Here is a 13,621-nt window from a genome sequence, read left to right on the forward strand (position 1 = left end):
CCCTGCCCATTCTCGGAACCACGGGACAGTTTAAACTATGGATCCTAGTGACACATGTTAAGTCAGGGCCATCTCTGCCTCACTCGGAATCATCTCTCTTACAAGGTAGATCAGTGTGAGGCACGAACGACACAACTGAAAGTCTGAAACTGGAAGAAGAAAAAAGGCATCCCAAGGGGTTTCCACTTCATTCCCTGGGGCAGTTCACAGGAAGATTACCATTGCTTCCAACCCGTCATATCTAGTGTGGGTCATTCCTCAGAGGGTGGTGAGGACCCCTTTTCCTGTTCTGGAACAGCAGTAGGACTTCTGAACGTAGATCTGCATTACATCTGTTACACAAAACACTTCCTAACCTTGTTAAGAAGCTCAACCACTTACCAAAAAACCTCAGCCACGAAATACAAGGGAAAAAAAAAAAAAAAACTGCCTGCAATAACCATGAAAAACGACTCGAGTGAAATCAGATGAAAACTTTCTTTACAGCTTATTTTCATAGGTAATCACTCATTACGTAAGGACTTTTAACAAGAGTCACAGAAAGCCCTCCACTGGCAAAGCTCCACAGACACAACCTGCACTAATGATCCTGGGCGGCAGCAGCTCGGCCTCTGCAGCTGGAGGCTGGGTGATCCGCACCAGACAGCCTTGGGGTGGGGGGTGGGGGTGGGGGGCTGCTCTTTACACAAGGACACACCACGGGCAAGGGAGAAAACAGGTCCCCTATTTTATCTGCATTCAAGTAGGAATAATGAAGAGACAGAAGTTCACCTTAAAGAATCTGAGTCAAACTGCTTGTACTCGTGATACCCTAACTCAGAAAAATCTATTTTAAAAGTTTGACAACTCTAAAGTCTAGCTGACGATATAACACTTGATATAGCTGGGAAGTATTTACTCTTGGGAAGGAAATTACCTAGGATGATATTATTAATACGTTAGTGCTATCAAAACAATGTAACACACTTCAAGAATATCATTTAAAACTCCCCAAGCTTTTTCTCTCTTTGTTCGGCTGACCAGTTTGCCTCTAGTCACACATATCCAGTTAGTTTTAGGTAAACCCAGAATGTGGATTTCAACATAATAGGTTATAACAACTTCTTTGTTGTGTCTGTGTTTCCTAATCTACAGAGACGAAAAGCCACAGAAGCAGAAGGAGAGTAAGCCGGGGGACTCTGCACAAGAGGCAAGCAGGGCAGACACTGCTGCTCTAACTTCAAAGGGCAGCAGACACGAGGTCCCCTAAGACCCGCCTGCTCGTGGGTCATGGTTCTGCCTGATCCGCACTCGACAGACTCTTCCTCCTCTGAAATCCTTATAACGCCTGCCTTCTGGGGCTTCTGATCACGGAACGCTAGTGCGGAAAAGCACTTCAGAGGGCAGGATTCTGGACCAAACCTCTTACAGACCAACAGAGTCCCGGAGAGGTTAAACAACTTGCCCTCCTATGCACTTGATCTCAGAGTCACTCAAGTGTTCTCCGGAGGTGGGGGAAGTCCATGTCTTAGTTTTCTTTTTCTCTTTGCCAGAGCAATGCAGCATAGGCAGCACTAAATAAATATGTTGTGCTGAATCTCGAAAGTATTCAAAATTCCACCTGCACCAAAATAATCCACTGTGAATGTTACCTAAACATGGATACGTGCCTTAAGTACACAGTCTTAAGATATATTTACCGTATGTTACAGGCAGATCCAAAGGCTAGATAATTATAAATCTTTTTAGGTATCCCCATGATACTTTACATTTATCAAGTGCTTTGCAATATGTAAGTTACTCTTTCGAGTCTCACAGTTGTTCCCAGGAGGTAGCAGGAGATCTCATCCTCACGTTACATGTGAGGAAACGAGGGAGACTTGGAAAACTTAAGACTCGCTTGTGTTGAGCCTTTAAGTAGCCAATACAGGATTTGACCCATACATGAGGCCCAGTTCATAGCCCTCTCCTCTAGACCATGGTGCCTCGAATGCCTGAAGATTTTCTTCAACAACAAAAGCCTTTGCTTCTTTGATTCTTCTACAGTATAAAATAAAATTAAAGAAACTAGCATTTTTTTCCCTTAACAGAGGGCTTACAAACCCCTGCCCTATTGTTTGACCTACCGGGGCTTAATGCATACCTGAAACTCTTTCTTGCTCCAAAAGCTTAGTGTAAAGATTGAATATCTGTTCCTGGACTTTGCACACAGATCGTTTAATCTTTTCCCTGCGGGTCACCATGTAAGTGAGGTTCCGAACCTAGAACGTAGAGAATAAAGATTCTAAGTAAGCAATACATTATAACAGGACTTCGGTGTTTTTTGTTTTTTTGTTTTTTTCCTCTTTACCTGAGAAAAATTTGTCCTACTAGGTCCTTGAGTGACTTTTGATATCCAAATGTACTTTAAACATTTTAGCTAATCTCTAAGCCTCCCTTTGGGTGCTAACAAGTATTCTGCGTATACCCCTCAAGGTGGGTAGCAGCACAAAAGAGGCTGTCAGAGGAGGTCCTGCCCCCGCACCACACCTGGCCACAGGCTCCTCCTGGCGAAGAGACAGACGCCCATCGGTGTCCAAGTCCAAACATGCCAGCTCTTGCCAAAGGACTCTGCTCATCACCCCTTCAGTATCCTCTTCCCATGAATTCTATCGTCAGAGGCTTCAGAGCAGTTCAGAAGCCACCTCTGCTGCACTTTATCAAGCATCTTCTGAAGATGGAACTAGACAGCATTAGGGTCAAGGGCCATCAGAGGGAGAAGCCCCTCACAAACAATGTCCCCACACAGGGCTCACTAGAAGGCCAAGTAGTCACCAGGAATCCAAGTAAACTTCTTTTGTTGACACTGAACTCTCTGAAGTACCTTGGAACTTACAGGCCGCTGTGTTCCTACAGCGTGTGAACACCTAGGGAACATCCTTCTTGCTTTGCCATTGACTTGCTAGCTCAGCCTCTCAAGGCCAGCTTTCTGTATCACCACCTGAAAAACTGAAACTGCCCTCTTCTCGATTCATCGGTCAGTAACCGAGAAGACCCCAGCACTAGGAGCTCCGCTTTGCATCTGATGTGCAACCACTGGGGAACTGCATGCAAATGCTCATTCACCAGTAGTAACCAATCAACACTTAAATTTGTTCCCCGTTTTCAGAGCCACCTGTGATCAGTCAATACAGAATCAAATTTTAATGACTTAATCAATAAACCCCCTTAAATCTCTCAGTCCTAAAGCCTACTGGTAAGACCTGATTAGATTGCATGGGCCTGAAAACACAAACGTCAAATGCAACACAGCAGATAACACAATAAACCTTTCTTCAGGAAGATGTGGACAAGACCACCCCAGTAAGCTCAGTGGCAAGACTGAAAACAGGGACTGCATATCCCCATCAGCTCCTACACCGAAGGCATGACTGCACTCTCCTAACGCTTGGGCTGTCCCTTCTCCTGCCACCTTCCCCCAAGGCCACTAACCTTTTGGCAGTGAGAGTGGCAACAAGCGACACACACAGCCCTGCATTTTGGCTTATGTACAGATACACCACCCCTAAAGAACCCTAACAATTCCAGCTGTTCTTCCCCAGCTGTGTTCAAGGCAGCCTCCTTTCCAAGAGGACACGAGGCATTAAGAGGAACAGGTCAGCTGGCTTTCACATTTGCATTGCTCACGTTGTAAGTGGTATAATTTCCTGGCCTAAAGCAGGACCACCAAGTCAGGCTTCTCTTGATCCTAACCTATTCGCTATTTGTTTAGGATCTTCCTAACACTTCTTGATAAAAATAAAAATTATCTCAAAGAACTGAGAATAAAATCACTCTTCCTGTCTCAAAGTAAATCTTATTTCAGTGTCATTCACCCTGGTTAAAGCACATTCTTTCTCTGACAGCCACACACCCTCAGGCCAGGAAGTAGGTGTCCTTTATAAGAATTCTGACCAGTTTGGGGATGGAGGTAGCTAATAGGCGACCCTCTTTGATAAATATTGCTCCACCCAGGGGAGATAAAGAGTAGAAGGTCAAAAAGAGGAAGGGGCCGAACCTAGATCCTTATCACAGGCTCAAAACAACTGGAAAACATACAGAACGGTTTTTACATTAAGACAGGGAATCCAACTTGTGGAAATAGGAAATGGAAACAAACTCTCTGACATCCTAGGAGTGGACAAGGTTACTCTCCTATTCAAGTCAGATGTACAAAAGAGATACATCGCTTTTTACTTAAAATTGTCAATGGAAAGAGCAGAGCCAGAGAACCTGAACTTCGTATATTACTCAAATTTAATTTTGGTGTCTTCACTTCCCCCAGGAAAGATTTCCACCCTGGCTGTTAAGTGGGAAATTCCCCACTTCCATTCCCCATGCTTTCTGATACGAGACATCTAACTGTGACCCCAAGAAGCAAAGGTCGGGGTTTTCAACTGGAGCAAATCAGCCCCTGAATAAACCAGGCCGGCTGACCACATTAGTATAGTGAGTGCCCTAAACCTTACCTCTCTCATGCACAGAACACCCTAAAGGGCAACTTCCATAAGCAGCCCCTGTATGTAGAGCTGAACTGAGGCTCTGTCCTCAACACACACCCTGCTTGGCCCTTCCTGTACACTGCTAGACTGCTAGACCTAGCCTCCCGCCCACCCCCGACCCCCCGCTTCATCTTCTCCCAATTGCCAGCGAGGTGGTAGGCAAAGCCACCAGCCCTCGGCTGCCACCCCTCATACCACGTTAAACCCAAGAGTCAGGCTTTCCCCAAAAGCAGTGGTTCCCGAACAAACACGTAGGGGCCCTAAAACACAGAATGCTGGCCTCCAACCCCACCGTTTCTGGAGTCAGAGGTGGGATCCAAAAACCTGCAGGTCACGTTGCTGCTGGTTGAGGACCACGTGCTGAGAACCACTGCCCTCAGGAACTCGATAACGACCTCAAGTTTTCCTGAATCCCAAACATTGCTTGCAACACTAAAGCTTAACATGCCTCTTGTTCGGGGACAACTGTAGCCTCTGTCAGACTGTCAAGAGGTGACCATTCCACCAAATGTTGAGTAAAATGGTGCCCCGGGACCTGACCCCTTTCGATGCCCCAGGCAGGAGTGCAGAGGTAGCATGTTTTTTTATCTGAGCAAGTACTCATTTGCTGAACTCACGTTTATTGCATCCTTTAGAAGACAATGTTTGGGGGAAAGGAATCCCACCAGAGTGAAGTGGCAGCCCTGGGAACTTGGCACGGCACCCGCCATATATCGGCAATCGTGTCTTCAGGTTCCCAAACCCACCTGAGTCCATTCCTGTCATCTAACTTTCTGATCCAGAACTGGAACCCGGGTGTGCAAAATGCCCCACAGTGTAGATCTGCAGGAAAGAGCCACTACCGTTATCACTCAGAGAGTTGTCTGCCTCTCTAATGAAGGGTACTCACTTGTCAGTTCTGAAGTGACCACACGCCTTGATCACAGCCCCACATATTAACCTGCTACGAAATGCTGTTGTGTGAACTGGGCTGGACTTTAAGTTACTTGAAAAACAGACTTATGATTTATTCTTACTGTCACCCCTGCCCTGATGAGTCTTTGGCCTAATACACTTCTTGTTTATAATCACAAATAACTGTGCACTCTGGGGCACGGCGGCCAAGATTTCCACTTTTTAAAGCCTCCACCATCGCAGGCCTCGTGGAACATTCTGGAAAACACATTTTTCATTTTAATAAGCCCGTTTTAGACTGACGCTAAATGCCCTCAAATCTCTTAGACTCTTTAATAAAGTAAATATAAGTAATAGCACACACACAAAAATCCTGATTTATTCCCTGTTTCTCATACATCGTTGGCATCATTCTACTTAAAACGCAACAGTGATGACTCCAAAAAGAAAGCGTTTAGAATTTAATCGTAAGTGCGTGTTAGTCTGAGTGACTTCAGTACAGAAAAGAGTTAGTACACCACAAGCATTTTCTACACTTTTATTTTGTGGTGATTGCGAGACAAACACAGTCCAAACATTAGACTTTTCGTCCTCCCTCCTGAGGACTGTCTGACTCCAAGTACAGCAGTTGTCAGGTTGGGACAAGGCTTCTCACCAGGATTCGAGTTTCTCCCTTCTGAATCCCTTTCTCATCTCTAACAAAAAGGCCACACATACATGTGGTTGAGAGGCGAGGTCTTCTTTACACTCACCACCGGGGTGGGGGTGGGGGGGGGCACAGGAGCACAAGAGCCTCACACACCCTCTTCCCGCCTGGCCTCCGCCTGAATCCGGAACCTTAACCTGGTGCCTGGAAGGGGCGTCACAAGCAGCCCGCACTGTCAGGTACTCAAAGGGTCTCTTCTAAGGAACACTTACAAACACTCTCACTGCTACGCCTTCTCTACCAGGGCAGGGCAGGTCTCTGTGAGAGCTCGGTCTTTCGGTTCCGTACTTCTCCCCTGTCCCTATTCTTTGCCTACACTCCCGCTGCAAATCACCTCTGAGTCAGATTCTCTCCCAGGCAGGTGAACCACAGCCCCCATTAATAAGTCAGGTGCTTGGGGGAGACGCGTTAACCGTTTCAGGACACTTAGGTGCCTTTCAGCACGGGCTGCTTTGGGCCCGAAGCCTTAGTTCCATCTGTGCACTAATGAACTTAATCACCGTCGGCGGTCGGGGCAGTCAGGGGCGCTGACGCAAGAAAGCGCTCTAAGACACATCGCCGACTAGCAAGCTTCAGTCAGAGACTACCTGCAGGGAGGCGGCGGCCCTGGGGAAAAGCCAGCCGGCTCCTAGAGTTCTGCCTGTAGCCGGAAGGGAGGTCCAGACTGGTACTCCAGAGGTACTGGAGAATGGGCGAGACGCCAACCAGCCAACAGCTGCAGGAAGGTGCCACCAGCCGAGGCTCCAGGCAGCCACGGGCCACCACACGGGCCAATCCAGTGGTGAGGGCGTTCGAAGCGCGCCGCGCGGGACAGGGGGGCTCCCCGGGTCAGATCGGAGGCCCCTGTGCACCAGGAGTCCTGCCCCACGCCCACTCTAGACACAGCACACAGACACACACGGACACAGACACACATGCACACACAACATATACACAGCCTGAGTGATGACTTAGCACCTCACTGCCGGAGTACCCTGGGGAACAGAAATGCATGTGTATGGCAGCTCATGCCCACACATCAGCACCCACAGCCTGCTCTGCTCGGCGACTGTACCGGGAAGGCCCCCGCCAGTTAGGCAAGAGGCGGAGCTGGGTCAGAGAGGCAGTGCTTCCCTCTCCTTAATGAGCCCATGACCAGCACCTAGAAAGTGTTTCCCCAGGTTCAACAAGAGACTGCCCTACCTCGGCCCGCCCCACCCACCCCCTCACCGTTAATTAAATCCACTCTGGTTTTCTAACTCAGTTTGTAAACAATTCTGAGCCCACCCCTTGGGCATCTTCCTGGGGGGCTCAGTTCCCTCTAGCTCTAGAATGAAGGGGGGCGGGGGAGGGGAAGACACACCCCATTTGATCTTCCAGAAGAACAGTAAGAACTAACGAGGAAGTGTTTAAATCAGAGAGGCTCCCCGGGCTCTGTGGCCGTCTTGTGTGTGTGCACAGTGAGTTTACCAGCCCATAAATAGATTCAACCAACACAACCTCATGCTGAAGTATGTACAAGGGTCTGAGAGGAAATGCACTGGCTACCACTCCTTGCTCTGGGCAAGCGGTCGCCTCTTTGCAATCTTCTTCTCTACGTCACCACAAGGTGTCAGTGTCGACCATTACCCTCTCCAGGTCCTGCCGCAGGTGCGTGAACAGCTGCAGCCTCCTGAACAAGACATCCTGCTCCCGCTTCGCGAGATTGTCCTCTTCGTCCTTCTTTGGGGTGATCAGGGGCTTGTTGAAGTTGACCTTCCTCTTCAACTTCCAGTACTGGTACAGGAAATCCACGACCTCCTCGGGCAGCCGCAGGGCCCTGGCAACATCCAGCAGGTTGACGAAGGTGTAGAACTCATCCTCCAGCTGCTGCAGCTTTTGCTTCCGGACACTCACCCGGTGGGCCTCCTCCTGATTCTGCTCAAGGCTGCCAAAGGGCTCCAGCGGATCCCGGGGGGGGCACTCAGGGGCCCCGTTCTCCCGAGCGGCCCCCTCACCGAGGCTCTCGTCGGGCTTGCGATGTGAGCTGTGCTTCGGGCAGTAGGACTTGAACTTGACTTCGTCGTTCTCGGCCAAGATGGTCTTCATCTCCAGGCCCCGGTCGAAAGCACAGGTCACGTGGAAGGCTGTGCGGCAGTTCTTCACAGAGCACTGGCAAGAACACGCAGACAGCAAGAGGAGAGAGATTAGGGAGTGACAGTGACTGAAGCCCCGGGTGCCAGGCACCCCCTCCCTACACACGCACAGGAAGAGCTGCACTTGGAGCTCGTGCCGGGACAGAGGAGCTTCACGCGGATTCACCCTGGCAGATCCAGTCGTGTTTTAAACAAGCTACAGCTTGGGATTTAAGGGAACTCTTTTTTCATAAACCGAACCATAACTCTCCTGGAAAAGCAACTGCATCCAATAACCGCCTCTTAAAGCAGACACGATCACACAGATGGCACGTGTAGACAAAGGGGGCCCTGGCGCTCCGATTATACTCAGAAGAGCGTGTGCCCAACATGCAGAGTATATCCTGAGGCATTCATTTGTCTCTTCTCATAGGTCTGGGCTTTTTTAATGCTTATATAAAAAGCCTGAGTGGCGAGAATCTCCTCAGGAAGAATGACCACCAACCAGAGTTTTGAAAGGCACGTGGATCCTCCTTCCTAAGCCACAGCCAGGATGAGTCCCAACACCAGTGGGAAAATAAATGGCACACTCCTCCTCCAGCAGCGAGGGTTGCTCAAGACTGAGGAGGGTGAATTAAAAACTCCCAAAGACTGGAAAGGAAGAGGAGACCAGGACAATCCAGGACAGGAAGGATGGGACTGGTCTCCATACCCGAGGAAGCTTTCGCCAGGCGCAGAGGCTTCCAGGCCAGTGGGGCACAAGCTCTGAGATCTGTGTGCGCTTCGCCTGGCAGGGCAACCGTGAGGGACCTGCTGCTTGTGGGTCGAAGGCAGGTCAACGTAGAGGCCAGGCATCACCCAGCTCTGCCCCGGCCTTACCAAACACCTCCCCCCTCCCTCTCACCACCCCACCAGGGGAACCCCGTAGTGCCTCCGATCCAGACGGCAGGCCAGAGGCCTAGCAGGAGAAAAGTGATTTCTCCCCATCTGATCTTGCTGGGCAAATTCCTGGAAGGAGGCTCCCTGTGGTGACTGAAGCCAGTCCCTTAAAAAGCAACAGTGTATTGTGTGAGGCCAAGGGATCCGGGCACGCCAGGGCTGCAGACAGGAGCAGAACTGAGTGGCCCCAGGCCAGCTGAGAAGCTTAATTAATTAAACTCATTCAGTAGAGCCCTGCACAGCACCACCACAGATCGCAGCGGCGTGGGCTGGGGCTTCTTCCCCTAATCATTGCAGTCTTTAAGAGGTGACTCACTGCCAGTCATGATTTCTCCCATTATTAAAAAGTCGCTTTCACCCAGAAGTACAGAAAATCTAGCTCCCTTCACAGAAAATCAATTCCCCCACTGAAAACACTTAAAGCGCATGAACTAACATAAATCTGTAATTTTATCTATAATAATAACCTCAATTCCAAGGAATGTGTGAAATCAGCTTTAGTGGCAGAACACACACACACACACACACCTGGTCACTATCAGTACACACACACACACACACACCCCTGGTCACTGTCAGTACAAGACAAAGTGCTCCTCCCTCCTAGCAGGCAGCCAAGTGGGAAGCAAAGTGGGAACAGATGACGGAGACACTACCAGTGTTTGGCTTAAACGACACTTCAACTCAGCGCCCCGACCTGAAAAGAGGAACTCGCCACGGCAGAACATTTATACGGGGCTTTGTAAAGACGCCAAATGGCCTTCCTCTGGGTTTTCCTATTCAGGTTGACTCAGCAAACAGATGTTACAGAAACGTAAGCCAGAGCCTTTCCAGCTGCAGACATTTCAGACAGGAATTCTTTAATAAAATCAGTCTATTCTGTGAAGATATGAAAAATCATCAAAAACTTCCTTGGCCTCTCCTCCTTCAAATTCATGTTCTGGGAAAAAGAGGTCAACGGCAACAAAAAAGTCATTTTATCGTCTCTCTTCAAAAGAGACACAGAGATCCCAATCGACCGCCTCCTGGAAACATCAGTGAAGGACCTACTCAGTAAAGGGCGTAATTTCTATCCTCAGAAGAACATCGGGTAACTTGGAAGAAAACGTCCATTTTCCTTGGTTTGCCCCAGCCTGTTCCCTGCAAGTGTTTGCACGGGCCATCTGCACACACACACACACACACACACACACACACACACACACACACAGCTCTGTGTCTTCTTTTATTTTGTGGCTTTAAAACATTTCTCCTTCACTCCCTCCTAACACAACGCTCAGGCCAGAGGCTTTTGTCATGTTTTAATTTTAAGCAGATTCCATTCACATCCAAAAATCTGCACTATTTTCAAGGTCCACAGCCAAATCCCACCAGCTGTCTCATGCCTCACCCTCTGAATATTCTGTTACATTTTGGATTCTCGAACACCAGTGGAAGTGATAAGGAAGAAAAAGCACAACAGCTTGGCGTGTAAAATGAAAACTTTTAAAAAGAAACACCAGTCAGTGGATACCTTACACAGAGGAATATTTATCAGCCAAAATACAAGTTGAGTTTGCCAAATGAGGTCATTTCTTTAAAAGCCCCGACCGGCAGTTTGACCGAGCTTGTGGAGTGAGTGAGTGAGAGAGAGTGTGTGTGTGTCTGTGTGTGTGTGTGTGTGTGTGTGTGTGTGCCAAGCCGTTGCGTGTCCTGCATCAAGAGGGCAGCCGCCCCAAACCGGCACCTCTGCCCACGGACTGTGACGTGGGGACCAAGGAGCGGCCGGCGTCCCTGAGCTGGCGGCCCCACAGAGGCAAAGGGCCAACGGCAGCCGCAGACAGCATCTGGAGACCGCGGTGGGACAGCACCTCAGGCCTCCGAGGTCACGCCTGTCTAGACGCCAAAAGCGTGAGGCCCGGAGAGGAACTTCTCAGGCAGCACTTAAGACAACACCAAGAAACAGCGCGCCATCAACAGTCTCTCCGTGATCCTGTTATCTGCCTCACGGCTGTCTACACCTGCCTGTACGTGGACACAGAAAACGCAGGCTGGCTTCTTACGTACAAGCTCCCCTCCCCCAGCCCCACCCTCCCCCACACTGTACCGTAAAAAAATCAGATATTCAGACTGGGCAGAACCCCTGGTGCAGCACCTCATGGGTGTCCCTCCACCCACCCGGTCGGTGCTCCAAGGAGTCCCCGTTTTGCCAAATGCAAAAGGGTTGGCGTGCCAAGCTGACTTCCAACAGTGCGCACCGCACCAAGACACCCCATGCGCACACCTCTGAAACCAGCGGCGTCGGGGGCAGCCACAGAGGCAGGGCTGCCGCTCGGCAGGCGAGAGGGTGACTAAGCCTCCAGTGCCGAGACTCCAGTTCTTCCCCAGAGCTGTCGGCCTGTGGAAAGAGCTGCAATGCCAGGCTTTGGGCAGGGAGGGAGAAACCAGATACAAACTGGAACTGCCCTGCAGCTCAGGCGGACTTCTGAGTTGCCCTGTGATGGTTACAGCTGGGGTTCCGGTCACACTGGACACTATCCACCAATAGAAGGTGTGTATACTGGGCTGGAGACATCCCTCAGCAACCTCAGAAGGGCTGTGAGAACCTCGTCCTGCTTCCTGGATTCTAGCCCCATCTCCAAACCCTGTGACAGTTAGCTCACAGAGCCCTCCCCCGTCCCGCTCCCTGGAACACAAGGAAGGGTAATAATGCCATCCTGACTAGGCTGGTTACCTGTATGGAGGCCCCAAACTTCTCATTGCAGAGGCTGCACACCAGCGCCCACCGACTGCTGGGGATGTGAGACACCTTCGTGATGGGCTCCATCTTCTCAGGGCTGCCAATGCTCACCTGGAGGCCCAAGAAATAACAAGACAGGGTGGCAGAGGTCGTCAAGACAGGGGCCGAACACAGACAGCAGCAACTCAGAGATCCATTCCTTCCCCACGGCCCTCCTACCAGAGGATGCCAAGGGGCACTCGCCCTCCGAGCGCAGGTAAAACCCCACTTTAAAGCATCAGGACAGCACAGGGACCAGCTAGGGGCCAGCTCTGGGCCAACTCTACACCCTCCTCGGGGGGTCACCTGACACAAGCGTCCTGTTTGTAAAAACACTCAGACACCCCAATGCTCTCTGCTCACCCGAGCGACAGCAAAGACAAGGTAATCAATCTACTACACCTCTGGTCCACTAAGAAGTGGTCAGGACTGGAAATCCGTCTTAAACGTATTGCAATCAGTTGTGAACGATGGAGCAGAAGTAAACATTGACCACTTTTAATCTCTCTCTCCCTAAAGAAAGCCATTCTCTTCAGTCAGAAACTATCACTACATACAAAGCGGAAAACTACCAAGATAAATAAGGTCCCCTCCCTCTCCCCTCAGCCTGGATCACTGAACTGCATCCCTGTTAATACCAAACCATGAGATTCCCATGCTACCGAGACCCGAGTCGTGAAGCCTCAATCCAAATCACTCCCAGATACTTTTCCTCGGGAGGAAAATGCACCAAAATCATAGGCCAAAAAAGGCTGAAATCTGAATCACAAATGATAGTCTCAGAGTGAGCCAAGCAAATTAAATCAGTCAAGGTCTGGGACTTGAAATAAATTAGACCAGACCTAAAATTAAAAAGGTTGAGGTAAGTAAGAATTTTAATAAAAAATCACAAAAATGTGACCTAGAGCAGTGGTTCTTTAACTGTGACGGTGCTGTATGCATGGCTCACCAGGCCCAGGAGTTTACGGCCCATCCCAGGGAAAGGACAGAGCCACACCCAGGCCGCAGCGCGAACGAACGCCGCGGGTCCGCTTCTGGGAGCGTGGCAGCAGCGGAGGGTCAGCTGCAGTGGCATCAGAAGGGAAGTCTGAACACCTCCACCCAGAGTCCAACTCACGGCTGCCTCCAGTTAACACTTCCACAAATTTACACACCACTGACCACATGACAGCATGCTCGAGATTCAATTTAAGGTGGAAAAATGGGTAGCAATTCAAAGGTGTCTTTTTACTCATCGACTACAAAGTGGCCCAGTGATGAATGGCTCCCTGTGAGGATGAACAGCCACGGGCTCCCAAGGTGAACCACCAACACGGGCACCCACCTCGGGGATCCACAGCGCACAGCTGACGTGGACCCACTTGGTCCCACTGCGGGTAGGCTTCATCGCTCCACCTTTCTTGGGACACAACAAACACTTGGGCTGAACCCCCAGGGCACACGTCCGGCACAGCCAACTGCCCTCTGGGACCTTGAGAATTCCGTAACAGGCCTGTAAAGCCACAGCACATCCCCAAGGAAAAGAGAGAAAGAGAAAAAAAAGAGTTATTTTTACCCTGTCTACGAATTTTAAAACGCCTAGAAAGATTTTAACAGAAGCACCCCCAAAATAGAGGCACTCCTTTTAGGAAGAGTGCCGGGCAGCCTCACAGCAGCAGTCAGGAGGTGGGTGCAAGGTACAACGTACTTACCTACCAGAGGGTGGTCCTGAAAACTACTTGAGGACAGAAAG

The 13,621-nt window shown here is 49.9% G+C and overlaps 1 protein-coding gene across 10 annotated transcripts in view; it reads right to left on the reverse strand.

Moving 5' to 3' along the window:
* The window catches only part of JADE1 (jade family PHD finger 1), a 57,414-nt gene that overhangs the window by 5,276 nt on the left and 38,517 nt on the right, over positions 1 to 13,621 (reverse strand). For 9 of the 10 annotated variants that reach the window (XM_089911504.1, XM_022556914.3, XM_022556915.2 and 6 more), the window contains 4 exons: positions 13,214 to 13,381; positions 11,845 to 11,961; positions 7,708 to 8,229; positions 2,123 to 2,240 (listed from right to left, as the gene is read on the reverse strand). In XM_089911504.1, coding sequence (XP_089767630.1) covers positions 2,123 to 2,240; positions 7,708 to 8,229; positions 11,845 to 11,961; positions 13,214 to 13,381 — 925 coding nt within the window. The remainder of the gene's footprint in view (positions 1 to 2,122; positions 2,241 to 7,707; positions 8,230 to 11,844; positions 11,962 to 13,213; positions 13,382 to 13,621) is intronic. The other variant, XM_089911508.1, reaches the window with a different exon arrangement.

The sequence above is a fragment of the Delphinapterus leucas genome, chromosome 5, assembly GCF_059928025.1.
Source record: "Delphinapterus leucas isolate spDelLeu-1000000601 "Yukka" chromosome 5, BTC_Dleu_Yukka2, whole genome shotgun sequence".
NCBI classification, from domain to species: Eukaryota; Metazoa; Chordata; class Mammalia; order Artiodactyla; family Monodontidae; genus Delphinapterus; species Delphinapterus leucas.